Source organism: Trichosurus vulpecula, chromosome 8 (genome assembly GCF_011100635.1).
Source record: "Trichosurus vulpecula isolate mTriVul1 chromosome 8, mTriVul1.pri, whole genome shotgun sequence".
Classification (NCBI taxonomy): domain Eukaryota; kingdom Metazoa; phylum Chordata; class Mammalia; order Diprotodontia; family Phalangeridae; genus Trichosurus; species Trichosurus vulpecula.
The window spans coordinates 1400140-1427383 of record NC_050580.1 but is presented as its reverse complement, the minus strand read 5'-3'; the positions used below and the strand labels follow the sequence as shown (position 1 = coordinate 1427383).

At 52.9% G+C, this 27244-nt stretch overlaps 1 protein-coding gene across 4 annotated transcripts in view; it reads left to right on the top strand.

Moving 5' to 3' along the window:
* The window catches only part of INPP5A (inositol polyphosphate-5-phosphatase A), a 248472-nt gene that overhangs the window by 78779 nt on the left and 142449 nt on the right, over positions 1-27244 (top strand). For 2 of the 4 annotated variants that reach the window (XM_036736925.1, XM_036736924.1), the window contains exons 3-4: positions 11690-11790; positions 21836-21923. In XM_036736925.1, the coding sequence (XP_036592820.1) occupies positions 11690-11790; positions 21836-21923 (189 nt within the window). Of the gene's footprint in view, positions 1-10435; positions 10614-11024; positions 11098-11689; positions 11791-21835; positions 21924-27244 lie in introns of those variants that run through there. The other 2 variants (XM_036736927.1, XM_036736926.1) reach the window with 2 other exon arrangements.

The following is a 27244-nucleotide window of genomic DNA, read 5'->3' as shown; positions in this document are numbered from 1 at the left end:
TCAGGAAAACCACTTTAGTGTCTGAATGGAGGCTAGACTGGAGTGGGGAAAGGCTTTGGGCAGGCAGCCCCCCAGCAGCTATGGCAAGAGGCCAGGCCTGAGCTGAGATGATGATGAGGGGGTCTGCACCAGGCTGGGTCAGAGGAGAGAAGGGGGTATAGTGGGGAGAGGATGCAGAGGTGAGATTGACCTGCCTTGGTGACAGCTTGGATATGGGGGCTGAGAGAGAGAGGAGGTGAGCAGGAGGAGGAGTTGAGGATGCCTCCAAGGTGGGGAGCTGGAGAGATTGAGAGCTGCCAGGCAGTCACAGGAAGGGCAGGAGAGGGGGAGGGTTTGGGGGATAGATGATGAGTTCCGTTTTGGAAATGCTGAGTTTCATATGTCTACTGGACACTCAGTTTGAGATGTCTGAAAGGCAGTAGGAGACATGAGTTTGAGGTCAACAGAGAGATTAGGGCAGAACAGGTAGATCTGAGAATCATCAGCATAGAGAGGGTCATGAAATCATGGGACTCGGTGACAGCAGCCACATTCTGATGTGGGTAGAGACTTCTCTTGTTCGATCCAGTCCTTTGCCTGGAAATTCTGGTCAATTGGTCTGTTTGTCCCACGTCACCAGCCGACCACTTGACATCTTTTTCCAGACTTCTCATTGGCATCTCCAATTCCTCAGCTTTCCCCTCCTCCACTCTTCCCAATTTCTGTTGAGGTCACTACCCTACTTCTGGGGTCCCAGGTTCCCAATCCAAGCTTTCCCCCTCATTCCTATTAAGGCATAAAGTGAACAAACACACATTTATTAATGTATTCTAAGTGTTGGACTTGCAAATAGAGAGGCAATGTGGTCGCTGCTTTCAAGGCGTCCACACTCTAACTGGAGGAGTCAACGTATAAAAGAGGGTTAAGGAAGTTCATGGTGATACTTGGGTTCTCAGCAGGAAATAAAGTTGAAGGGCAGACAGCAAGGTGCCAAGGCCCTTGGGCACCGTGACTCAACAGATGGTCCCCAGGGTCAGAGTGAGGCAGGGAGGGCTTTGGGACACCTGGAATCAGGGGGGCTTGGCCTCTCGCACATGGTGGGTGCAGCCTTGGCATTGGTGCAGGGGTGGTTGGGTTAGGGAAGGACATGGTCCCTGGCTTCTTGCCATAGCATCCAGTGGTGCTGGTCCTAGTGGTGGGCTGGGGTGAGGAAGGCAATATCCATTGCCATTGAGTACCATGGTGCTGGTTGTGGTGGTCAGGAACTCCTCAGTGGCTTCAACACCCCCACTGGATATTAACTGAAAATGAAACATCTGCCCTGTGCCTGCCCACCTGCCATTTCCTGCCTTCCCTCCAGCTTCACCCTGTGCCCAGAAGGTTCAGTGAGCTGGCCGCCATGACTTCTCACTCTGAAAGGCCAAAACTGTGCCTTCTTGCACAGCGGAGGAGCAAGAGAAGGTCAGCTGTGGGTGCCCGAATGAACAAGAGAGTTCCAAGTTCTGGGAGAGAAGGGGCTGAGTTGGCCAAGATTCTGCTGGTTCCGCCAAGTCTTGGAGCATCTTGGCTCTGTGGCCGGGAGTTATGTTCATAAAAATGTAGAGTTCTACTTCAAGGTCATATCTTCTGAATTGTGAGAGTCCTTAACCAGTAAGCAGCCAGGTCTGGGCCTTTCTGCCTCAGGAACATTTCCGTCATCCATCCATCCATCCTCTCATCATCCCTTCTCGATCACTTGGCCATGACCCGCTTTTCCCTCTGATTACTTGTCTCTCAGATGATTGGAGGAACCCCTCATTTCTCCCCCCCCCCTCATTACTTGTCCCTCAGATGATTGGAGGAGACCCCTCCCCCCCCCTTTTCCTCTCTACAGCCCAAGGTTGAACCCCTGGCCCCTTCCAGAAAATAGGTTTTTGAATGCATAAAATACAGTACACAGGATTACAAAGGAAATCAGGCTCTATAGAAATATGATAAATATCTTTAAAAAAAGATTTCTGAATGCCAGGTTAAGCCTAATCCCTTCTCTGTGGGACTTCCAAAATAATTTCCAAAGCAAAGTTTGGTCCTGGGACTCTCCTGCTAACTGTCCTGCATTTTCAGTGACTCCTGCTGCCTCCAGCACAAAGGCCTCAGGCTGGTGCTCAAAGCCTTCCACATCTGTCCTGCCATTCCCTGTCTGCCACTGCTCTCTGGCTCCTCCATTCTGTCTTCCTGCTTCCCATCTCTTCACTGTTTTGAGCATTTCCGTCTCATTGTAAGGTTCAGCTGAGAGGTCGCCTCTTACAGGATGCCTTCCCTTGTTTCCCTGGCTGCCAGTACCATTCCCTAGAGTAGTGGTCATTTACCCATCTGGGCGTGCCTCCCCTCTCCCTGCTTCCCGTGCCCTCCGAAGAGTAGAAGTTTGTTGAGGGCAGGGTTGTGTTGTGTCAGTTTTTGTTTGGCACTCCTGCAGCTTTGTTGGTAAGCAAAATGGGCTCCTTAGCACTTAGTTCAACCAAGTGCCCTGGAAGAGTTTGGCTTTTGTTCCCTTTGAGTAATTCAGTGTATTTCATTGTGCCTTACTAGGTGCTAAGCCCCAGGTCCAAACCCCTATTAGGTGTAAAACCTATGTGGGTATGGATTGGTGACTGGGGTGGGGCCCAAGGTGGGGCTAACTGAGGGGAGGGCCTAGTTTACATGTCTGGGACAGCAGAGGCTCTTAGACCACGTGGGTTTAAGTCGCCTCTTTGTCACAATTTTAGGTCACGTGGATGAGTCGCATGTGTGACTCACCCCTGACGCTGAAAAAGATATAAAACTAGGGGTTGGCCTCCCCTTTCTTGGAGCTCATTCCTGCAGCAGTGGTGGCACGTGTGACTCTGGGCCAGTCCTTGTTCTGAGCTCCCGGGCTGAACCTAGATTTCGGTAACTATGAATCTGTACTTGGTCTGTCTGTTGATGTTTGTAATTTGTTTGTAATTTGCTCTGAAGTTCAGTGAGCTGGTCTCTTCCCCTGAACTAAGTGAATGATATTTGTATGCTGAATTAAAGTAAGCTTGTCAACCCCCTTCACTTTGCTTTCCTTAGTTAAGCAGATCAAAATAATCTGTGCTGTTGGCAGCTTTCTGGGTGCTGGCTGTGGGTGGATCTTACACCCCCACAGAAGCTGCTAGCTGGATTGTTGAAACAGCAGCTCAGGGAAAAGAGGCCTTTAGTCAGGATTTTTGCCCCCCAAAGTTGAGGCTGCTTCTTACTGTTTGGCACGAGTCTTCCCAGAGATGCGGTTACTGCTGGTGCTCACTGTGCCCTGCAGCCTGACTGGCAATGTCAGAGCTGCTTTGGGCACCTTGCCAACGTGAGGGGAGGGGTGTCTCTGGGGTCAGGTATTAGACTGGTTTATGGATCAGGCTCATGAATAGGGCCTCTTCAGAGATGGCCCAGAGAAAGCCCATCCCAGAGTGTCCCTGGAGAGGCTGGCCTGCTTGGAAGGACCACTAAGAAGCTCACAGATGAGCATCACATGCCCCTTGCGGTATGGGGGGGCCTTGAGAGAGGATGCCTCCTCCCCAGGGCTGGAGCATCTCTCAGCACAAACCTCAGTTCCCCATTGCTGTCTGTGGCCCTGCAGCATTGAGGTGGGGGGGGGGATGACCTCACTGGGCCCCAAGGCCTGAGATCCGGAGTGGTCTCAGGATGAACAATGGGCTTCCATTGTGGGCCAGGGGGCACGCCTGTTTCAGGGGTGTGCAGAGCACTCCTTTGGCCAACGGGCTGTGAAGCACTTGGCTTTTCTAGAATACAGGAGGACCTAGGAAGAAAGAGGGGAGCTGTTTGAAACCCACCCCCCCAGGTGGGTGCTCAATGTAAAGTCTTCTCTCGGTCCCCCTTTCAAGCAGCTGGGTTGTGAATTCTAAGGCTACGGGGATGAGGAAGCCCCTCTCCCCAGCTGGGAGCAGGGTCATCTTCCTTTTGAGCCTGGCGATCCCCTCCCAATGGGTGCCCACAGTCATGAGAGCTGACCTCACACTGGTGTCCTCAGCCCTGTGATGGCTCCATCTGCCCAGGAAGGGATCCCTGGGGTCTTGTGACTGCAGAGGGCCAAGTGTGGGCAGAGACACGGATGAGCCTGACTCTCTTTGGTGACAGCTCTGTCTCCTTGCTTCTGAAGGGGGCTGGGCACAGTGAGGGAGGAGATTGGCTGTCCCTGGGCTGTCACTAAGCTCTCCGTGGCAGGGGGACAGCCCATGGAGGTGGATGACCAGGGATGCTTGTGCGGTTCCATCCTTTGGGGGATGGCTGGGCGCTGGCTGCTGCAGTCAGGGACACCCTGAGCCAGGGGCCAGCATCAGGACACGTGGACTCAGGAGTCCCTTTTCCTTTTTGTTGGGGGTGGTGGAGCCAGGGCAGCAGCAGGGTTACCCCTAATCCCTCACCCAGGAGCAAATAGAGGCCTATGTTTTCACTGGACTGAAGGATAATGATTTAACCAGGGCAGGCTGTTTGTCTCTGCTCATTGTTTTCCTTAAATTCAGACTCCTGCTTGTCTTTTCAGTCTTTAGGGCATAGAGATTCTAAGGTTGGGGAAGGATTGGAGCAGCTGCTTCCTTGTGCCATTCATGGGGGTGCAGGGAGTGGGGATCTGAGGTTGTTTTGGGAGACTTCCTGGCCTGGGAAGCTCACTACCTAGTTATCAGGGAATAGCTCAGAACCTCTGCTTTTCTTCAGTCTTCCTGACGTTGATCATGACTACCTGGGGCCTGAGAGCACAGATCTCCTACCTGGGAGACAGCCATCAGTGGCTTGCCCCTGGACCTTCTCTTGGGAGGGGGGCCGACCAGGATAGAAGCCAGCAGTGCCAGCCCCGCCGACTTCTGGACACAACTGGCCAGTCCAATTTCTCTCTCCAGGTACCTGGAAGGTGAATGTCCTTCTGGGCCTTCAGAACATTGTGGCCTCTTTGACAGTTCAGTGAGACCCACCTGTATTATGTGCCTCAGTTTCCACATCTGTAAAATGGAGATCCTCTTTGCACACATTTTACAAAGTGCTTGGGGCCTCAGGTCCCATAGCGAAGCCCTCAGTGCTGTGGCTCTGGCAGGGTGCTGGGCCTGGGGCTGGGCCACTGAGTCTGAGGCAGCATTGGCCCTGCTGGCTGGGAGAAAGGGCACAATTTTAATTGCTTACTTGTGTGTGGAGCACAGGTTTGCAGAAACCTTTACGTCCCTTACTTATTTGGTCCTGGCCTTAGCCCTAGGAGGGTGGGCCTGTTCCAGCATAGAGTAACTTCTCCAGGGCCGCATAGCCAGGAGTATAGTAAACCTGGAGTCAGAATAACCCAAGTTCAAATCCAGCCTCAGACATTTAACCTCTCTCTTGGCCTGCATTTCCTCTTCTGTAGAATGGGGGCATTAATGACGCTTGCCTCTGGGGAGGTCCCATGCAAGCCCTTCACAGCATTGTGTGAATGCTCTGCTCTGGTCCCATTCTCCAGTCTGTGGCAGGCAGGATTCAGACTCAGGTCTTCCTGACTTCAAGCCCAGCACTGCTGCAGCACCTGGTGTATGGCTGAGGTCCAGAATCTGAGGAGGACCCCACAGACACCCGATTTAGATGAAGGGCTCCCCCTCCCCCTCCTGGCCCTCGGGCTGGGGAGAAGCGGGACAAGAATGAGGGGTGTCAGACGTCCAGCCGAAATGTGGGGTGCCCAGAGGGGAATGGAAGGGAGGAGGCGGGGCAGCCGTGTCTGAATCAGACAATACAGGGACTGGATGATGGGGGCCTCGTGGGCAGTGACCCGGGTACCACTGGCAGTTTTAGAGAGTGATTTCACATGCACGATCTCATTAAAGTCTCACATGACCTGCATGAGGTAGAGGAGGCCATTCTTCCCATTTCACAGATGAGAAAACTGAGGCCTGGAAGTGTGAGCTGGTTTTTCCAGTGTCAGACTTCCAGTAAGTGCTGGGCTTGAAGCTCAGCCCAAGTCTTTTGACTTCACATTAATTGTTTTTCCTGTTCCCCCCTCCCCCCCCCCCCCCCGCCCCGGACAAATTAGGTGGTTTTGGTAGAAGCAGATAGGTTAGTTTTATCCTATTTTTAAATTTTGTTCTTCAAAAATAAGCTCTATCCCCCAGCACAGACATTACAAGTACAGAGGAGGACAGAAGTGGAGTTTGCGTCTGAGACTGGGCGCTTTTTACGATTGGTTTCTAAGTGCTCATTAAGGAAGTAACCAGATTGCTGTGGCCTTTCGGGACTCTTGGTTTCTTTTGGGTGTTTAAAAGTGTTCCTTTTGTATCTTTAATGCTCCCTGCTAGCCCATGGTTCCAATTTGAACCCATTGCTTGTAACAAATCTGTAAAGTCAAGCAGAACAAACCTATATGTTGGCTGTGCCTAAACATGGATGCCCCATTCTGCACCCCTGTTCCACCACCTCTCTGCCTAAAGCTCCAAGTCAGGCTTCTTCCTTAGCCCTCTAAGGTTTGGTTGGGTCTCCCTGTTGATCAGGGTTGTTTTCCTGAGCACTGAGGTGGTCATTGTGGGAGTGATTTGTTCTCCTCGGCCCCGCCCTGCTTCACTCCGAATCAGAGCTTACAGACCTTCCCTGGAATCTCATGATTGGTCATATCCCACAGAACCATGAGATTCCATTACCTCAAGGCTCTTTTGGAGCCTGGATGGGGGAAGAAGAACAGGACGTCTCCTGACTCCCTTAGAATCTGATGGTCACTGGATTATTGCCAGTCTGGGGAGCCTGGTCAGCATTGCCTAACAAGGTGGCAAATTGTGTGGCTTATTCATTGGCTCGTGTGGTTGTAAGTAAGTGTTGGCTGGAGCTGGTGGCCAGAGCGGGTCGGCAGAAACTTTGAAGTAACCCAGTCTTAAGTGTGTGCTTAGATGGAGAGGTGTGTTTGTTATGTGTGTGTGTGTGTGTGTGTGTGTGTGTGTGTGTGTGTGTGTGTGTGTATGTAGGGGAGGGAAGCATACCAGATATGGGGAGCAGGAACCATGCCCTAGAATGGGCCAGTTTGTGCCGTGGAACATAGGGATGTCAGAGGAAGCCGGATGACCTATTGCTTTCATTTGGGTGGTGGAGGGTGGGGGGGTTGTCCCACTCAGGAACTGAACAGAGACTAGATTCACCATCCTTGAGATCTCTCCCACTTCAGAGTCCTGTGATTATCAATCCTCAGAGGCTGAATGTGGACAGTCCAAAGATTTGGGACTCAGTTTGCTGAATTCTGCCCCAGGGAATTGCATGTATGGTGTCCAAAGAGCAGGGTTTTCCTTGTGCTGACTGCCCTGGCAGCCAGCCTACAGTGGAGCACCCCCTGCAGACACACGAGATCAGGACAGGAAACTGGCCCCAGCATAGCAGCACAGATCTGGCTGGATCACATTTGGGAGACTGGGCAGTGTTTGAAGTGGCCTCCAAGCTGCCTCTGTGGTCAAACTTCTCCCAGGCCCACTGTCCGGTTTGGAATCCTGGAACAGTGCAATTTCAGAAGATTGTAGGCAATGTGGAGGGGGAAGAAGCCACCTGGAGTGGACATGCCACCCCAGCACTTGTATGTGCGTGTGCATGTACGCACATGCTTACACATGTGTGAGAAGTGGCATGAATGACATGGTTAAAAGATTTGGGTAACTGAGAGTAGAGATCCAGCCATATCCTCAGGGCATGAGGCAACCCCTGGTAGATGTCCTTTTTTCTGGATGCCTAGTTTCATGAAACTGTGAAATTGAGGTGGGGAGAGGGTTGCATCTAGCTAGAAGCCTATGCTCCTCTGCCGCAGGGGGCTCTGCTATGGAAGGAGAGCTCACACTCATGGTATCATGAGCATGAGTGCATCTGAGACACAAGGCCTTGAAAGCCTCTTCTGGAGATAAATCCGTAGCCTTGTCATCCTAGCGGGAATCTTGTTGGGCACAGATTGCATGAGATGATCTCTAAGAGTCCTCCCATTCTGAAGGTCCCTGGTTCTTTCATTTTCCTTCATGGGAAAGATAGATGGAAACAAAAAGATGTATACGAAGTGTGGCCTTCCTCTTAGTGACTCCTTTCTTTCAAAGGTGTCTCCAGCCAGATTCCCCATCATGGTTCTTCTTTGTACATTCATGGTGTTGTTTTCATTGGTGTTGGGTGGCGGTGGTAGCGTTGGTGGTGGCAGCAGTGTTGGCAGTGGTGGTAGTGGCAGTGGTGTTGGGAGTGGTGTTGATGGTGGCAGCAGCAGTGGCAGTGGTGGCGGTGGCAGCAGCAGCAGCAAAGGTCACACAGCTTTAAGGGTATCTAGGTTAGCACTGGAAGCTGTGAGGTTGGCAGATCAATCAAAGCCTCTGACTTCAAAGCATCAAGCTGTCTGCTGCATTGTCCTGCATCTCCGTCCAATTCAATATTCTTCTCTGATGCTCTGCATCAAAATGTCTGCCGACTCTCATAATTCAACCTGGATTTCACAGTAGAAAGACCTTGCCTGGAGAATTAGGAGTGAGATGGAAGCTGTCTGAGAAGAAAGAGATTGTTCTGGGTGCAGTGAAGAAAGGCCAGCATCATCTTTTGGTTCCGGGTCATTAGGGACTTGGCAGCAGGAGGAGGGAGCCTTGCTCGGGCTATCCACTGCTCTCACTACCTGTGGGCAGAACGTACCAGTGTGGAAGCCCCTCACCTTGTTTGGGGGAATGAAGATGCTGACCTAGATCTGTGTTCCTGCTGCTCACAGGACTGGCTGCACTTACACAACATCCCTCATGGCAGCTGCAGAGAACAGCATGAAGGCCGATCACATCTGGGTCAGGCATTCAGAATTCAGGGGCTATTTTCCCCCTCAAATCTCATTCCTCTCTCTGTTGAAAGGAAATGGAGGATAGTAGTAGCCCCAGAGGCATGGCGGCACCAAAGGCAGGAGTGGCAGTTTTCTGTCAGTTTCCCAGTTCCATTGGAGAAGCCAGGCACTGTGCTGGGCCCTGGGGATACAGACACAAAAAACAAAACAGTCCCTGCCCTCATGTTCTGCCGGAACAGATGGGGAGGAGGACAGACTGTCTGCAAGGAAGTAAATCCCAGCAATCCAAAGCCATTTCAAGCAGGAGAGATCAGGGAAGTCACCATGTAGGAGGAGGCACCTGTGCTATGCTTGGAGGGAGCTAGGGACTCTTTGAGGTCCAAGTGGGAGATGAAATTCAGGCCCGAGGTGTGCCTGGCAGGCCAGAATGACTGGCAAGGACAGTTCTGTGAAGAAGAGAGCGATAACATGGCTGCCAAGGCAGGTGGGAGCCAGCCTGGCAGGGCTTCCAGAGCCAGGCTGAGGAGTTTAGAGGCAATGGAAACCAGAAGTGGAGTGGTCACACAGGGGCTTCTCTCTGAAGGCTGGTTTGGAGAGGGAAGAACCTGGGACCCGAGAGCTGAGCAGCGACATGGGACTGAGTAGCTGGGGTGGTGTGGGCGACGACCGTGAGAAAGGGACATGCGATGCCGGTGGTATGTGTGGCGCTCAGCACAGTGCCTGGCACAAGTTTATGGATCAATCAGCCATGTTCATCGTATACCCAATCATCCCACGGCCGTTTTAAGGCTGAGACTTGGGGAGCAGCTTCACAGATCATGCCCAGAGGCTCCTGGATGCTGGGCCACCTGTGGCCAAGGGACAGTGGCGCCACAGGCATGCCCCCTGATGCAGAGACATGGGCCGCAGTGACTGGTTGGGGCCCAGACTTCCGGAACGAGCCTTGGCTATCTGTCATTCCAAAAGATGGCCAGGGCAGAATCGCCACGGGACCATCTGACTTGGGATACAGGTGTAGACGGGCACCAGATTGAGGGAGACAGCAGGCGTCCCACCACCTTGACATTTAGGACACTCAATGATGTTCCTGAGGAAACCCTACATGCCCCAAGCTCACTCTCTATGGACCATGGAGGCAGAGCTTTGTACAGGAGGACAAAGCGATTCCCGAACACTGTCTCTGCCTCTGAACCCTGGCCCAGCCCATCCCCAACCACAGTCATGAGGATCCCCAAGGCTTTGGAGGGGGAGCCCTGGGCTCCAGGCCTAGAGCTAGGACTGGGCAGTTGGGGACTGCGCGGATCCCTTGGGGATTCTGACCCTCAGTCACCTCTTCTGTAAAATGGGGATGATCACATCGGCACTGCCCTTCTCGTAGGTGGGGGACACTTTGTAAGCCTTCAGAGCTGTCACAGTCAGAGGTCTGGTCTTGCTTTGCTTAGGATGGAGGATTGCCTGCTTTGTGAGGTGGGGGTAGCCCCTCCGGGACTCTCTGGAGCCAGGCCTTGGACTGAGGGAGCCACAGGGTGGAGCTTGGAGTTTGGGGCCTCCCTGCCCAGGTTAACCACCAGCCTGTGGTCCACTGTCAGCCCAAGTCTCTTTATAGGGGGCCTATTTTTAGGTCCCTCTCATGTGATGGAAAAATCTAGGATCTAAGCTAGAGCTTTAACATTCTGACAAGCTGTAAACACTGACAGTCTCCCCCTGGAGCTTGTTAAACCCGATTCCAGCTAAATCTGCAAGAAAAAAAAGATAAAGGGCCTGCCTTGAGTGCCAACGTCTTTGAAGGGGATGATCCTGGAGACCCCCAGGAGGGGCCTGGGCCGGATTTCCCTGGGCTCAGGAGCTTTCCCCCTGTTCCCTGCAGGTCTGTAGTTACTGATCACAGTGCAATTCCACTCCTCCTCCTCCTGCTGCTGCTGCTCCTCCCACTCCTACTCCCCCTCCCCCTCCTTCTCCTCCTGCTGCTCCTCCTGCTTTCCCTCCTCCTGCTCCCCCTCCTCCCCTTCTCCTCTCCTCCTTCTCCTCCCCATTTGTCTCTTCCTCCCTCTCCCCCCTCCTCCTCCTCTTTCCCCTTCCTCCTCCCCTTCTCTTCCACTCCTCCTCTTCCTCCTCCTCCTCCCCTCCCCCGTCCTCCTCCTTCTCCTACTTCCCCTCCCCTTCCTCCTCCTGCTTTGGGAGGGGGGGTGCCTTGTCCTCACCAGGAAGCCACAGCCCCGAAGAACGACTTGGTTATGGCTCCCTGGGCCTTCCGATTGCTTTCTTGTTCTAGAAGGGATTTCAGCAACCAGAAGGTCGCTCTCCTCTCCTGCTTAATGGCAGAGGGGCAGTGCAGGGCTCACAAGCCTCTGGTCAGTCACGGGTGCTCCCTTCCTCAGAGGGCCATCTTCTCCAGCCACATTTCCTTTAAGAACGCCCTGGGATGGGGGCTGCATGTCCTCGGCTCAGCTGCACCTGCCGGCCTCCTCCCTCCCCTTTCCCCCCTCTCTGGGGCTGGTCTGCACTGACTCCCATGCCTCCTTCTGTGGCTCTCCCCTGATCCTTCTCGAACACTAGCCCTTGGTTGCCTGTGTGGCCTGGGATGAGTCACATGGCCTATCTGGGGCTCAGTTTCCCCGTGAAGAGAATCCATCCCAAATGTCCTGCCCAGCTAGGAGTCCTGGGTTCTCCTTGAAGCTCTCGGTGTAGCAGGGGCTTCTTCTTGAGCCCCTTCAGCCCCAGGTGATGACTTAGCTGCACTCATCATGCAGGCCCTTCAAGCAGGCAGTAGGTGCTTGCATGTCTGCTGGACTGAATGGGAGCTTGTGTTGGGTGTAGATGGCCCTGTCACCCATGCAGATGCCTGCACTCTCTGCTGGGCGTCAGTGGTTGATTGGGAGATGTAGGAGCTGTGGCCGTTCGCCCGGCCTAGGTCAGGTTCTGAAGGTCTCCTTGCTTTTCCAGATCGTGCACACGCATAAGCCGCACTTCATGGCCCTCCACTGCCAGGAGTTTGGTGGCAAGAACTATGAGGCGTCCATGTCCCACGTCGACAAATTTGTCAAGTAAGTGTCTGGGCTGAGACCTCAAGTGGGTAGGGTGCATGTGTGGGGTCTGGTATTCACAGACCTGACTCCCAGGGCCCAGACAGCAGGGGACCTCGTCCTGTGAGCTGGCTGGCAGAGGACCCCCTCCTGTGGGCCAGTCAGACCCCGTCCTGTGGGCTGGTTGGCAGAGGACCCCCTCCTGTGGGCCAGTCAGACCCCATCCTGTGGGGTGGCTGGCAGAGGACCCCCTCTTGTGGGCCAGTCAGACTCCGTCCTGTGAGCTGGCTGGCAGAGGACCCCCTCCTGTGGGCCAGTCAGACCCCGTCCTGTGGGCCAGCTGGCAGGGGACCCCCTCCTGTGGGCCAGTCAGACTCCATCCTGTGGGCTGGCTGGCAGAGGACCCCCTCTTGTGGGCCAGTCAGACCCCATCCTGTGGGCCAGCTGGCAGGGGACCCCCTCCTGTGGGCCAGTCAGACCCTGTCCTGTGGACTGGCTGGCAAGGGACCCCCTCCTGTGGGGCAGACAGTCGAGGACCCCCTCCTGTGGGCCGGCTGGCAGGGGACCCCTTCCTGTGGGGCAGTCAGACCCCTTACTGTGGGCCAGCAGGCAGAGGACCCTCCTCTCCTCTAGGCCAGCCTCCTGATGACCCTCCTGTCCTACTTGAAGGGTGGGGCCAGTTCAGGCACCAAAGCGATGACATGCTAGGTATCTTCGTGTGACTCACCTTTCTGTAGGGAGCTCCTGGTGGGTGGGAGACAGAGGCCTGCCCACCTACTGTAGCCTGGCCACATCTCTCAGCTTCACAAAGGGAGACTCCTTTTCCCTCAGCCCTTCCACTTCAGAAAAGCCAAGCTGGGGGTGCGCGAGTGCCTTCCAGGTGGGTGTGGCCAGGCTCCCCTTCTGCCAGGGGGCTTCTATGGGATCTGAGGGTGGCTCTGGGCACTGGTTGTTGGGGCTGAGGCCTCAGAGCCAGGACTGACCCTAACAGCACCAGGGCTTATCCAGTGGCTTGTAAGTTCCTGGGAAATGAGGTGAGAGCCATGTCTTCTGAGACCTTATTCTCTATCTCGTGGGCTGGGGAGCTAGCTCAGCTCCCAGTGTGGCTGCCTGCCCCCTTGGGGGGGTGGTGGAAGCACTTGTGGGAGTGTCCCATAGGACAGCCGGGCTGGCCAGAGGAGCATGGTGGGATCACAGTGACCAGGTGTGAGACTGTCTGGCAGAAGGGGAGCAGGGTCAAGAGACAGGGAGTATGGGCTAAGCCTCCCTGCAGCCCCTGCACGGTGCCCTTCATGGCCTCTGTATATCCCAAACTCCAGGCAGACTTTCCAGGCCCTGGAGCCTTTGAGGCACCATGCCTTGCCTCCCCACTCTAACAGGCATTTGGCAGGGCCTTGTAGCGTTTTGTGTCTCATGGACACCATAGGTGGCAAGCACACCGATTTTTAAAATTCCTTTCACTTATTTCATTAAATATTTCCCAAGTACACATAAAAAAATTAAACTCTTAAAAATTTTTTTAAACACTTTTATTTAAAGTTTTGAGTTCCAAATCCTTTCCCTCCCTCCCTCCCCTGAGATGGTAACCAATCAGAGAGAGGTTATACATATGCAATTATGTAAAACATTTCCATACTAGTTATTTTGTACAAGAAGATTCAAATAAAAGAAAAAAATAAAGTGAAAAACTGTCAGCTTCATCATGAGTCCTTTGGGATTGTCTTAGATCCTTGCATTGCTGAGAAGAGCCAAGTCTATCATACTTGGTCATCGCGCAATGTTGCTGTCGTGGGGCACAATGTTCTCCTGGTTCTGCTCACTTCAGCCAGCATCTGGTCACAAAGTCTTTCCAGGTTTTTTTGAAAGCATCCTGCTCATCCTTACTTATTACAGTAGAATTCCATCACAACCATGTACCACAATTGGTTTAGCCATTCCCCAATCATCCCCTCAATTTCCAATTCTTTGCCACCACAAAAAGAGCTGCTATAAATATTTTTGTACATATGGGTCATTTTCCTTTTTTTTTGGATATCTTTGAGATACAGACCTAGTAGTGATATTGCTGGATCAAAGGGTATGCACAGTTTTATAGCCTTTTGAGTCTAGTTCCAAATTGTTCTCCAGAATGGTTGGACCAGTTCACAACTCCACCAACAGTGCGTCAGTGTCCCAATTTTTCCAAATCTCTTTCAACATTTGTCAAATTCTTTTTGGCTGATCTGATAGTTGTGAGGTGGTACCTCCGAGTTGTTTCAATTTACATTTCTCTGATCAATAGTGATTTAGAGCATTTTTATGTGGCTATTGATAGTTTTGATTTCTTCTTCTGAAAACCATCTATACATATCTTTTGACCATGTAGCAACTGAGAAATGACTCTTATTTTTACAAATTTGGCTCAGTTCCCTATATATTTGAGAAATGAGGCCTTTATCAGAGAAAACTTGCTGTAACTTTTTTTCCCTGGTTTCCTATTTCCCTTTTAATTTTGGCTGCGTTAGTTTGCAAGCAGGCCAGTTCTTGATGATGGAGTTGGAAGGGACCAGCAGACTTTGCTACGTTGCCCCACGTAGCTGAGAAGGCCTGGGGAGGTGCAGAACAGTGAAGAGAACACTGCTGCTGCAGTCAGAACCTGTGTTCAGACCCTTCCTCTGACTGTTGGCACCTGTGTGACCTTGGGCATGTCATGTAACCTTCTGGGCCCAGTTCCCTGTTCTGTGAAAGGAGGCTATGTTCCTGTAGTCCTAATGGAGCTGTATGGGAACTTAATGACTCCATTCCATCCCAGTCATGGGATGTAGAGACTGAGGCAGAAAGGAAGCCTCTTCAGAGAAAAGCTGCCCAGTTGGGACCCAGAGCCCAATTGCTCCCTCCTCCTCAGCCCAGCTATCTACATAGACCGCTCAGTCATAGCCCGTCTCTAGCCTTGGGCTTTCAGTGTTCAGAAGCAGTGTGAGTCCGTGGGCTGCTCTGGAGCCTGGCGCCACTTTGGGCCTCTTTTTAGGGTGGGGCAGGGTTTGAGAAGATGAGGAAGGTGGCTCATGGACGGGCTGCCTCCTCTGGGTCCCAGCCCTATCATCTCAGAGCCAGGAGGGTCTTTACTGATTGTCGGTCTGGCTGCTTGTAGTACAAATGGGGAAGCCGAGGCCCAGAGGGAAGCTGGGATGGGGCCACTTTGGTTCCCTGTGCCTTTCACGGACACCAGAAGCCTCCAGCCAAAAGCCAGAGTTGGGGAGCATTCACTGACTAAGGCCGGAGCCTCCCTGTGTGATGCAGGCACTGCCTCGTGTGGGATTGTTACTCTCTTGGCCTCAGACCTGGGTGAGCAGCAGCAGGAGCCTGACTACTGTCGGCCCCTCCCAGGCAAGCTTCTTACTCTGAAGGTAGTGAAACAGTGCCACCTCCTGGCTGTGGCTTGCTAGTGCCTGATGAAGTCCACAGGTGCCTAGTTTTGGCCTACAGAACCAGCCACGGACCAAGAGCCCAGGGCTGACCCTGGGCCCTCCCTTGGGTCTGTGCAGAGAGCAGACCTTGCAGCCCGGGGGTGGAGCTCTTCCTTCTCCGTGATGCTGGGAAGCCAAGGTCCCGTGTTGGGTCCAGTAGATGCTGCATCCTGTTAGCATTGGGCAGGGGGGCAGGGTTCAGGCCCCCACCTTCTGACTGCGGGGCCAGTGTGATGGAGAGGAAGCCGTGAGATGTGGTTTGAGGTCATCCTAGGGCCCTTCTCTCGGGTCTTTCCAGGCTTCAAGCTTTGCCATCCTGGCCCCACACCACCTGCCCCAGACCCCAGCTTCCTGGGTCCAGTTGGGAGACACCAGTCATAATGGGACCAGATGACCCTGTGGGGGTAAGTGCTGGCTCTCACTGTCCGTGTGACCCTTTGCCAGCCTCTTTCCCCCTTGGACCATTTCCTGATGTATATAACAGGTGGGGTGGCCCAGGAGGCCTCGGATGCAGAGCAGCCAGCGTAGGGGAGGGAGGCCCTTCTGGGCCACCTGCTTGTCTTCCTGTGCTGAGCTCACCTGTGGGGGAGAGGGCTGTCCCACTGTAGAGATGCAGAAAGCAGGTCCCACAACTTCGAGGGGAAGAGGCAGGATTCAAGCCCAGGTTTCCCAGGTTTCTGGTCGACCACTTTATAACGTGCTTGAGGCAGCCAATAGAGCCGTGGATAGAGCGTCGCTCCTGGAGTCAGAAGACCTGAGTTCAAGTCTGGCCTCAGACACTTACTAGCTGGGTGATCCTGAGCAAGTCACTTCACCCTGTTTGCCTGTTTCCTCCTCTGTAAAATGAGCGGAATGATATGGTAGATGTGAGAATCAAGTGAGATTGTGTTTGTGGAGTGTTTGGCACATAGTAGTGCTAAATAAGTGCTCGTTTCCTCCCTACTGCTCGGCCACTCGAGGTGGTCACTATTGGTGATTCCTGGGATGTCCAATCTCTGTCCAGCCCTCTTGCTACCTTTTGGATAGGCTGGGCAATTCTAGCCTGAGAATCACCCCATCCTCCCCCCAGAGAGGGAAGGGACTTTGCTTAGGGCCATGCAGGGGAGGGCTGGCTCTCTTCTTGGAGGACCCACTGCTTTGCGGGGGTCCCCAAAGGTTTCCCAACCCCAGGTGATGTGGCACTGAGCATACCCACCCGCTGTCCTTCAGAGGGAGCCCATGGCCACATCCAGACAGTGGGGCAGCAGCAGCGGGGAGGAAGGGGCCTCAAAGAGCATACATTCTAATGGGAACATGTACATTCAAGGTACATTCAAGATTATATCCAGGTAGGTAGGAAGGGCTTCCTGCTGAAGGTGGGCTGTGTCCTGAGGAAGCCAGAAGACTGAGACGAGGATGGACAGCATTCCAGGCAGGGGTGACAACCAAGGCAAATGTCCAAAGTCTGGAGATACAGTGTTGTATTTGAGGAGCGGCCAGGAGGCCAGAGTTATTCGACCACATCATATAGAGCCATGTGGAAGAAACTAGAAAAAGTAGGAGCAGGGCAGTTTACGAAGGGTTTTGAAAGCCAAGCGGAAGATTTTGTATTGGATCCTGAAGACTGGCGATGATAGCTGCCATTTACATAGTGCATACTATGTGCTGGGAACTAGATCAGGGCTGTCCAAAATGCGGCCCACAGTGTGATTAATGTGGCCTGCTTACAAGCACAGAAATTTACGTAAATGCTTTAATAAATGAAGCCCAGCTACCACAGAGCTCTCACTAAAGTGGCAAATCAAAATATATTGTCTATTATTTCAATAAAAACCTAAGGTTGGACAGCCCTGAACTAGACTAAGCACTTTGCAAATATTATCTCATTTAATAGGGAGCCACTGAAGCTCATTGAATAGGGGGTGATGTGGTCAGATCTGAGCTTTAGGAGAATAATTTTTGCAGCTGAATGGAGGATGGACTAGAAAGGGGAGAGACTTGAAGAAGGCAGACCCTCCCAGAGACTATTGCAATAGTCCAGGTATGAAGTGATATGGATTTACCCCAGGGTAGCGGCAGTGTCAGAGGAGAGAAGGGGATGTATTGGAGAGATGCTAGAAAGCTGAAATGGAAGAGAGATGCTGCAGAGGCAAAATTGACTGAGAGATGCTGCAGAGGCGAACTTGACAAGAAATGCTGGAGAGGTGGAATGGAGAAGAGATGCTGGAGAGGCGGAATGGAGGAGAGATGGTGGAAAGGTGAAACTGATGAGAGATGCTGCAGAGGCGAACTTGACAAGAAATGCTGGAGAGGTGGAATGGAGAAGAGATGCTGGAGAGGTGGAATGGAGGAGAGATGGTGGAAAGGTGAAACTGAGGAGAGATGCTGCAGAGGCGAAATTGACAAGAAATGCTGGAGAGGTGGAATGGAGAAGAGATGCTGGAGAGGTGGAATGGAGGAGAGATGGTGGAAAGGTGAAACTGAGGAGAGATGCTGCAGAGGCGAAATTGACAAGAAATGCTGGAGAGGTGGAATGGAGAAGAGATGCTGGAGAGGTGGAATGGAGGAGAGATGGTGGAAAGGTGAAACTGATGAGAGATGCTGCAGAGGCGAACTTGACAAGAAATGCTGGAGAGGTGGAATGGAGAAGAGATGCTGGAGAGGTGGAATGGAGGAGAGATGGTGGAAAGGTGAAACTGATGAGAGATGCTGCAGAGGCGAACTTGACAAGAAATGCTGGAGAGGTGGAATGGAGGAGAGATGCTGGAGAGGTGGAATGGAGGAGAGATGGTGGAAAGGTGAAACTGATGAGAGATGCTGCAGAGGCGAACTTGACAAGAAATGCTGGAGAGGTGGAATGGAGGAGAGATGCTGGAGAGGTGGAATGGAGGAGAGATGGTGGAAAGGTGAAACTGAGGAGAGATGCTGCAGAGGCGAACTTGACAAGAAATGCTGGAGAGGTGGAATGGAGAAGAGATGCTGGAGAGGTGGAATGGAGGAGAGATGGTGGAAAGGTGAAACTGAGGAGAGATGCTGCAGAGGCAAACTTGACAAGAAATGCTGGCGAGGTGAAACTGAGGAGAGATGCTGCAGAGGCGAACTTGACAAGAAATGCTGGAGAGGTGGAATGGAGGAGAGATGCTGGAGAGGTGGAGTGGAGGAGAGATGGTGGAAAGATGAAACTGATGAGAGATGCTGCAGAGGCGAACTTGACAAGAAATGCTGGCGAGGTGAAACGGGGGGCCTTGGCACCATATTGGATCTAGCAGTTGAGAGTGAGGAGTCAAGCATGACAATGAGGTTGGGGGACTGGGAGGATGAGGGTGCCCTCAATACCAGGGAAGTGTGGGAAGAGTGAAGTTTTTTGAGGAAGGAGAGGAGATAGAGTTGTTTTGGACATACTAAGTTTGAGATGCCTATGGGACATCCAATTTGAGGTGTCTAAGAGGCACTCGGAGATGGGAGAATAGAAGCCAGCAGAGAAGTTAGAGATGGATAAGTAGATCTGGGAATTGTCTTCATAGAGATAATAATTGAAGCCATGGTTGCTGAGGCCTGTCTGATACCCAGAGTTGACAGGTATGATCCAGATAAAGATCTAGCAAAGGAATGTATCAACAATTTGGCTAGCAGCTTTTGTGGGGTGTAAGACCCAACAAGACCAGCAACAAGAGCTGCTAGCACAGGTTCTTTGAATCTGCTTCACTAAGGAAAGTAACTGTAGGGGGTTAACAATCTCACTTTAATCACACATACATATGTAACTCACTTAGTTCAGGAGGAAAAGCCAGCAACCTAACTTCAGAGCAAATACAAACAAATTACAAACATACATTATAAATAGACCAAATACAAACCAACATCTGGCTTAGTAAAGCCGAGGGGCAGTTACAATGGCTTGTCCAGGGTCACATGCCACTTTTCCAGTGAGTGAGAGCCCCCAAACCAAACATCTGTGTTTCTTCAAAGCCAGGTGGCTCCTTAATGGCTACCCAGAGTCTCCACACGAGCACTCTTCCAATGAGTGAAAGCCCCAAAACAAAACATCTGGGTTTCTTCAAAGCCGGGGGGCACTTACAACAGCTTGCCCAGTCTCAACACTCCTGCCATGAGTGAGCCCCCAAACAAAATGCTAACCTCTGAGTTTTTATATCCCGTTTGGGGCCTGAGGGATTCACACCTGATCAGCAAAAGGGTGTGTGCCTGGAGCTTTGTACCAAATAAGACTTAAACAAAGGCACTTAATTGATTTAGCATTCTAAAATAGTAAAAAAGTCTCACCTTATTTACCAATACAAGGAGACAGAGAAGGAGCAATCAGAGAGGTAGGAGGAGAACCAGGAGAGGGAGGGAGAATGATGTCTTGGAAACCTAGAGAGAGGTGTATCCAGGAGGCAAGAGTGAGCCACAGTATCAAAGGCTACAGAGGTCAAGGAGAATGAAGAATGAGAAAAGGCCATTGGGTTTGTCCATTAAGACAGTTGAGGGAAGCTTGAAGTTCAGGGGGGCAGCTAGGTGGCGCCATAGTGTGCAGAATGCTGGGCTTGGAGTCAGGAAGACTCATCTTCCTGAGTTCAAATCTGGCTTCAGACGCTTACTAGCTGTGTGACCCCAGGCAAATCACTTCATCCTGTTTGCCTCAGTTTCCTCAGCTGTAAAATGAGCTGGAGAAGGAAATGGGCAACCACTCCAATATCTAAGAGTTGGATATGACTGAAACAACTGAGCAACAACAAAAAACCTTCTTGATTCAGGTGGCTAGCTGGAGCAGCAGATAGGGACTGAGCCTGGAGTCAGGAAGATGTGAGTTCAAATCCAGCCTCAAATACTTCCTAGCTGTGTGACTGGGCAATTCACTCTGTTTACCTCAGTTCCTTCATCTGTAAAATGAGCTGGAGAAGGAAATGGCAAAGCACTCCAGTATCTTTGCCGAGAAAACCCCCAATGGAGTCACAGAGGATCAGACACGATTGAAACCACTGAACAATAATAGCCCTGAAGTTCAGCCTCCTGTCAGAGGGAGCTGCTGTGAGATGCCAGCAGGCAGAAGGATGGCAGTCTGTTGGAGACGTGCAGGTGCCTTGACCATCCCAGAGGAGGCCATTGGAGTCAGGAGATGGAAGGGGTCTTGTCTCCAGGGCAGCCCAAAGGTGGATATGGTCTCAGGGCTAGGTCCGGCTGGGGCTGGAGATGGGCAGCAGCCTCTCCACACAGAACAGCAGAGGCCTGGGGGAGCCGGTGGGGCTTCTGACTCTGTTTGCCTTTTTAAGTATCCTTAGCCCTTAGTATGGTCCCTGCCATGCAATAGGCACTAAATAAGTGCTCGCTGATTTGCTGAATAGAGAAAGGACCTTCTGACAGTGGCTCCAGAGATGCATCCTCCCTCCCCCAGTGGCCGCAGCCTTCGTTGGTCCAGAGGGAGTGCGTGTCTAGCCAGCCACAGCATCCAGAAGGTGAGGGCTGAGTTCCTGGCTGGTTCTTGCACTGGGCACAGTGTTCTCTGAGCCCTTCTCTGTGGGTAGGCAGGAAGTCAAGGGGGAGGGGGAGCTGTCAGGAGTGGCCCCTCTTTCTAAGCACTATCTTCACTGCCCGTTGGAAAGTCCCCTCAGTGACATAAGGGCCAAGAATAGAGTTCCAAACAAGGTGGGGGACCCGAGGCCCTCAGCAGGCTGTTACCACATGGTGGGCCTCTGTGTGCACACGTTTGCCTGTGTATACATGTATATGGGCATGTGGGAGTACACACATGTGTATGTGCGTACATGTAAGCAGTGTGTGCCCTGTGGGCACAGGTCTATGTGTACAAGCATTGTGTGTGTGTGTGTGAATTGCCACACTGTGTGCATGGGTGTGCATGCATGTATACATGTGTGTGCACCGTGTGTGTGTAGATTAAAAGCTATTTCCTTCCAGTAGCTTCTTTGCCTCTTCATATTTGAAAAAAAAAAAGACTTTTTCATGGGTTTCTTGGGTTGTGTGTCCTGATGGAGCTTCTGGCCCAGATATTTCCCCCTCCTTTTTCTGTTTTTTCTCCATCAGAGTGGGGTGGGTTTGTAGTTGCGAGTCCTGAGGCCCGGGGTCCTTAGGGCACAGGGTCAGCCCTTGGGAGCATGTTGTCCATCCCTCTCCTTTTACAAACCAATTCACCAGTGAGCATTTATTAAGCACCCGCTGTATGCCAGGCACTATATTAACCACTGGGGATACAGAGACAAAAGAAGATTTGCTTCTGTTGGCCCACATGATGCATACACAGGCTTGTCTAGACCCCAGTGACCTCGCCCATGGCCTCCTTCTCCACAGCCCTTCAGGCTCAGCTGCATCTGGCCCCCTCCCCCCGGGACCCTGAGTTATGCCTTCTCTCTTGGTTTCCCTCCAGATGTGGGCATACCCCAGAACCTCTATCTTCATCTGCTTTGGGCCTCAGACCCACCGCCTGCCTGAGAGGCTCAGACTGGACCATCTCCCAGGCAGATCCCAGAGGGAGAATCAGGGGCTTCACAGTCCTGGCTGCCCATTGGAGACACCCAGGTCCGGCCTCTCTGACCTCAGCAGCTCAGCCCTGGTGCAGAGTCCCCCCTGACACCCTCCTCTGCATCTTGGGCTTCCTCTGCGCTAACGTGATCCCTCTTGTCTTCCAGAGAGCTCCTCTCCAGCGACGCCATGAAGGAGTATAACCGGGCACGCGTATACCTGGATGAGAACTACAAATCTCAGGAGCATTTCACGGTGAGTCAGCCCGCGTTGCCTTCCTCAGGGTGGATGGGATTCTAGGCCTGGGTCTGCCCAAGGACATGGTAGGAGTGGACAGGCTGGAAGCCTGAGGACGGCTGCGTGGAGAGGCCCCGGCCCCTGGTCCCCAGCCTCCGGTAACTCTGCTACTTAATGCTGGGCAGATGGCAGGGGAGCGGGTAGGTAGTGCTGCACAGTGACTTGCCATCAGCAAATATGGAAGCTGGGACCTCATACATCCACATCATGTCTAGAAGCCTACGGGAGGCTTGTGTTCCATAGAATGAAGCCATTTCTGTACCACCTGCGGTGACTCTGCTGCTGGGGTGGCAGAGGGCACTGGGTCTGGAGTCAGCGAGACCCAGGTTCAGATCCCGCCTCAGACCCTGGATACGTTGCATAACCTCTTCTGCCTCAGCTTCCCTAAAGTAGGTCAGTGGACTCAATGGCTTGCTTCTAAGGATGCATCTCAGGCTAAATTCCAGATCCTTTGGTCCTGTGAACTCTATGGGAAGGAGTCAGTCATGGGGAGAGGGTCCCTGGAGGCAGCCTGGCAGCACTGCATAATTGCACGAAAAGGCCAGCCCCAAAGACAGGCTGCACCTATGAAATCAGATCTTGTAGAGAAAGAATAAATGTTGGAAGGAATTAAACACAGTTTTACACATATGTGATGGGGGTAGATGGACGGACAGATGACACCGGGACGGATTGGCTCCAGAGGTTAGGAGGCTGCTCAGTCGGGGAGCAGCAGGAAGAGAGAAGGCAGTGGACGCTGCCTCAGGGCCCCTTCCTGAGCCCCTCTCTTACCCTGGCATGGGCTGGAGCCCTGTGGAGGGCTCACAGTCTCTCTCCAGATTTGGGCCCACAGCACAGCTGGTTCTGGGCCAGGTGACCCTGGTGAGGCTGGCAGACATGTCTGGGGTCCAGCCCAGAACAGGACACAGTGCCTGCTGTCAGGGTGGGCTCCCCAGGAGGCTCCCACTGGGGAGGTCTGAGGGCCCATGGCCTCTGCTGGTGGAGGAGCTCGTGGTCCAGGACTGATGGCTTGGCTTCCCTGCTGCCCTTCCTTTCTGACATGCTTATTGCTGTGGAAGTTTGAGATTGGCCGCAGGCTGGGAGAGCCATGCCTCAAAGGCAGCCAGCCCCAGCAGAACATCCTGATGGTGGGCATCTAGCTGTTTGGAGCCCTCTGGGGGAGGGAAGCTCACCCCCTTGAGCTTTGCCCTAGAGCTTCCTGGTGGCCTCAGAGAACTGTCAGCTTCATGCTGTCTTTTTGACCCACACTCAGTGGATGCCCCCCTTCCTCAGTTTCCCTCCTAGGCTCTCTGTGTGGCCTCCTGGGTCTGGCTCTGTCCTCTCCTGAGCCCTGCCCAGCCTTGGCCTCATGGACTGTTGTCCTGGCCCCAGGGGTCTAGCTTGTAAAATACAGCCTCTGTTGGGGTCAGCCTTGACGTGCCCAGTGACGGTGAGCTGGCGTGGGAGAGAGGGCTAAGCGCAGGTGTGTGAGGGGCTGTCCATCGGCTTGGTCTGTCAACTCGGCCTTGCCTTTCAGTGTAGAAACCATCCCGAGAGAGAGAGTCTCTGCTCTAACAAAGGGCTAGGCTTAGGGGAGATGATGTCCCTGGTACTGAGAGAAAGGCATGGTTAATTCTTGATGGATTAATGGTATCTGAGCAATATTTTTAGTTGAGTCTGCTTCAGGTAATTGGCCATTAATTGAAAAGGGAAATTGAATTGGCTTTATTGTGTCCATCAGCGCCGTCCTAGTTATTCAGGGAGGCGGCCACAGCTGCAGACAAACACATTCTGCTCTTTATGAGCCCTGGCAGCTCGGGGTTGAGCAGATTTGAAAAGAAAGGAAGAAGGAAAAAAGTGTCAGGAAGAAAGAGAGAGAGGACCGTGGCCCCTCGGCTTCCTCAGGCATCCCAGCTGTGTTCTCACCAGGAGATGGAGCCAGAGGCGCGTGGAGGAAATCCCTCCCTCACAGTGCCTGAAGATGGTCCTGATATCAAGTTGGTTCTCACGGTGCAGAGGAGCAGGCAAAGGGGCTCCCTGAAGGGCTCCAGGCTTTGGGCCTGGGCCAGGGCGGGTGGCTCGATGTCGGAAGAGCTTGGACATCCTAGTGACCCCCATGCCGAGACCTCGGAGGGACAGAGGACCCTGGAACCCCCTGGAGAGGAAAGTGAAGTTAAACTGGAACCGACCCGGCCCTGGAGCAGAGACAGGGCTCTGCAGAGGGGACCGGTGGGCTACAATGAGAGAAGAGGGCCTGGAGACCACAGGGTGGGCAAGGAAGAGGTGAGGCCCACTGACATCAAGGAAGCACCCATACTTGAGGCCAGGCCCTGGTCTGTCTGCCACTCCCCAGCTCAGGAAGTTCTGTAGCTCCCAGCTCCCTCCAAGGTCAATGTGGTGACTCAGGCCCCCAGTCTGGTTTCAGCCTGTCTGCCCCACTCCCTCCCCCAGCTGTCCACCTGCTGTATACAGCACCCTGTGTCCTGACGCTTGGCTGGTTAAAATCCATCCCTTTCCCCCTGGGGGCATCCTTGGGGTTTCCCATTGCCCAAATGCTTCTCCCGCCCCCGCCCTAATCACACCCACCCAGTGGGTCGTTTTTCCTTTCAGCCTCTTGTATATGTGGGCACTTAATTCACGTTGACTGAGCACACTTGCTGGCTGCCTTTCTTGATGTCCCTGAGGGGTTGCATTTGCACTATCTGGGTAATTAAGTGCCTCAGTTTCCCCTAGAGTACTTAGCCGTTTCATTTTTAAAACCTAGGAGCTATAGTGTGATTCATGAGTTCCTCTGGCTGCCCCAGCCTTACTTTCCTCAACTCTTCTCTGAGTTCTGATCTAGTCTCAGATGCTCAATTGCTGTGGGACCCTGGGCAAATCATTTCACCTTTGTTTGCCTGTTTCCTCCGCTGAAAAATGGGGATGCTAGTAGCACCGACCTTGAAGGGTTGTTGTGGAGGTCAAATATTGATTGAACAGGCTCCATATAAATGTATTCTCTTTCTCTTCCTTCCCTCTGGCCCCGGAGGCAGGAAGTCCTGAGTCCAGCCCAACCTCACTTACTAGCCATGTGAACTTGGGCCAGTCTCTGTCCTTTGTCTGCCTCATCTGTAAATGGGGGTCATCATAGCTGGGTTGCTTTGGAAACCTAAAGCCCATAATATGTGCTGGTCATTATTTGTGGTCCTCCCTGGCCCAAGAGGCAGAAACATGAGGCGGTCCGAAGCGGGTCAGCAGTGGGCTCATCCAGGCCTACTTCACAGGCCACAGGCCAGGGCCTCCCAGTATCCAGCCTAGATTAATTCCACCCCAGGGGACATCCCTAGCCCAGAAGGACCTGAGCTGAGAATGGAGGAGCCTCCATTGCACCGGGAGGCTTCAGGGGGAGGGAGCAAACACTTGATCCAGGGAAGCATTGGGCAGCACCAGCCCTTTCTGAGCATTGAGGTTCCTGTGGGCTCCTTTGTGCCCATTCCAGCATGGCGCGGGGGGCCTTCACCAGGCCTATGGCCATTTCCACTCTAACAATGAGAGCAATGCGACAGGAGACCAGCCAGGAGGCTCCTGTGGTCATCCGGGGGAGGCAGGGCAGAAGGGTGCTGACCATGAGACTGGGCCGCCACCTTCTCCTTTCTCTTGCACTTGTGTGCGAGCCTGCGGATGGCCCCCAGCCTGAGTGTCACCTCTGGCCTCTGGGCCATTCTGAGGAGCTCCTGACTCTCTGAGTGGGGAAGGAAGAGTGAGGGGAGAAGTCCAATGGTCTCACCCCTGCCCCCAGAGCTGCCGTGGATGAGTGATTGAGGAGTCGGCCTTAGGCCTCTCTACGGAATGTCCATTTAAAACCAGTACCCAGCTCCAAATGAAGCTACTTCAGGCCCACCGCTGCCTTTCTGGGTTTCAGCAGTTGGTGATGCTGCATACATCTGTGGGACATATGTTAGATCCTAGGACTCAGCCCCCTTGCTCTGACAGGATCCCAGAGCCTGACCCGCTCTCCTGGGTCAGCAGGTTTTCATCAGCCGAGAGCAGCCTTGCAGCTGAGCCCAGGCTCTTTCTGTTGTCCAGACTCATGGGGATGACTGGCCCTGTCCCCAGTGGGCCTTGGTTCTGTGTTAAAAGGAGGCCTGTGCACCAGGTGGTGTTAGGGTCCCTTGAGGGCTGTGCCTCTGAGCCTTGGACACAGGGCCCAGGGCATCCTTCCCTGTACCCCCATGGCCCTGTGACTCCCCCGTGATGACTGAGCAGTAAAACTGGAGCAAACAGAATGGAGAAATCCTCCTGGTGCAGCAGCAAGTGGAGGGCTGCTTTGTTTTAATTTTGAAAATACTAAATGTTCCGTGTTCTAATGGTGGAGTTTCTTCTTTCGGACGAGGGGCTTGGTTCAGCACGGCCTGTGGTGTCATCACTGAACCCATGTGGAATAAGTACAGACAAAGTAGTAGGGTGGACGCTAGTGGGGAGCCTGCTCTTTGCTCAGAGTCCCTGGCCAGCTGGAAAAATCCCATGAAACCAGTGGGTTCCTTTGTGCCTGTGGCTCATGGCCTAATAAAGCTTTGGGTGCAGGCAGGTGATCCAGCCCTTCTGAGGAGTGTAGACTGCGCTCCTTCTCAGGAAGATGCTCAGTGCCTCATTCCTTTGGATTCAGAAAATCAAGATGTCCCCTTTGTTTGTGGGAGTTTGTCCTGGGAGAAACCAGAAGGAAAGGCAAAAGGACCCCACCTCTCCCGGGTCTCCCCTCTGATTTGGGGCTTCCCTCTCTCCTTTCATTCCTGTAGCAGACTGATGGATGCTGCTGCCATCACCATCACTTAATCTCTGGCCTCGAGACGCTTTCAGTCCATCTGCCAGTCAGTAACAAGCATTGATTAAGCACCTACTGCATGCCAAGTTCTTTGCTAAGTACTGGGGATTCAGAGACACACAGGAAAGCATCCCTGGCCTCAGGAAGCTTATATTCCATCAAGGGAGCCAACATAGACCTGTGAAAGGGAACCACGAGGCGGTTCCAAAATTGGCATACTTCCTGAGGAGGAGGGCAGCACTGGCAGTTGAAGGCTAAGCTGGCTCATCCACAAGCATTTCTGAAGGCTTCCCATGTGCCAAGCACTGTGCTGAGTGCTTGGGAGGCTCAGGAGAAGGCTTTCTTGGGTATTTTGCTTGTGTGACTGTGAGAATTGCCTTCCCTTGTGGCCAACTTGTGGTTTCTTTGGTTTCCTGTCTCGGAAGCTCTTTTTTGCTCATTAATTATGTGCTGGGTTCTCAGGTGTCTTCTTCCCCTTTTTCATAGAGTCAGTTTATTG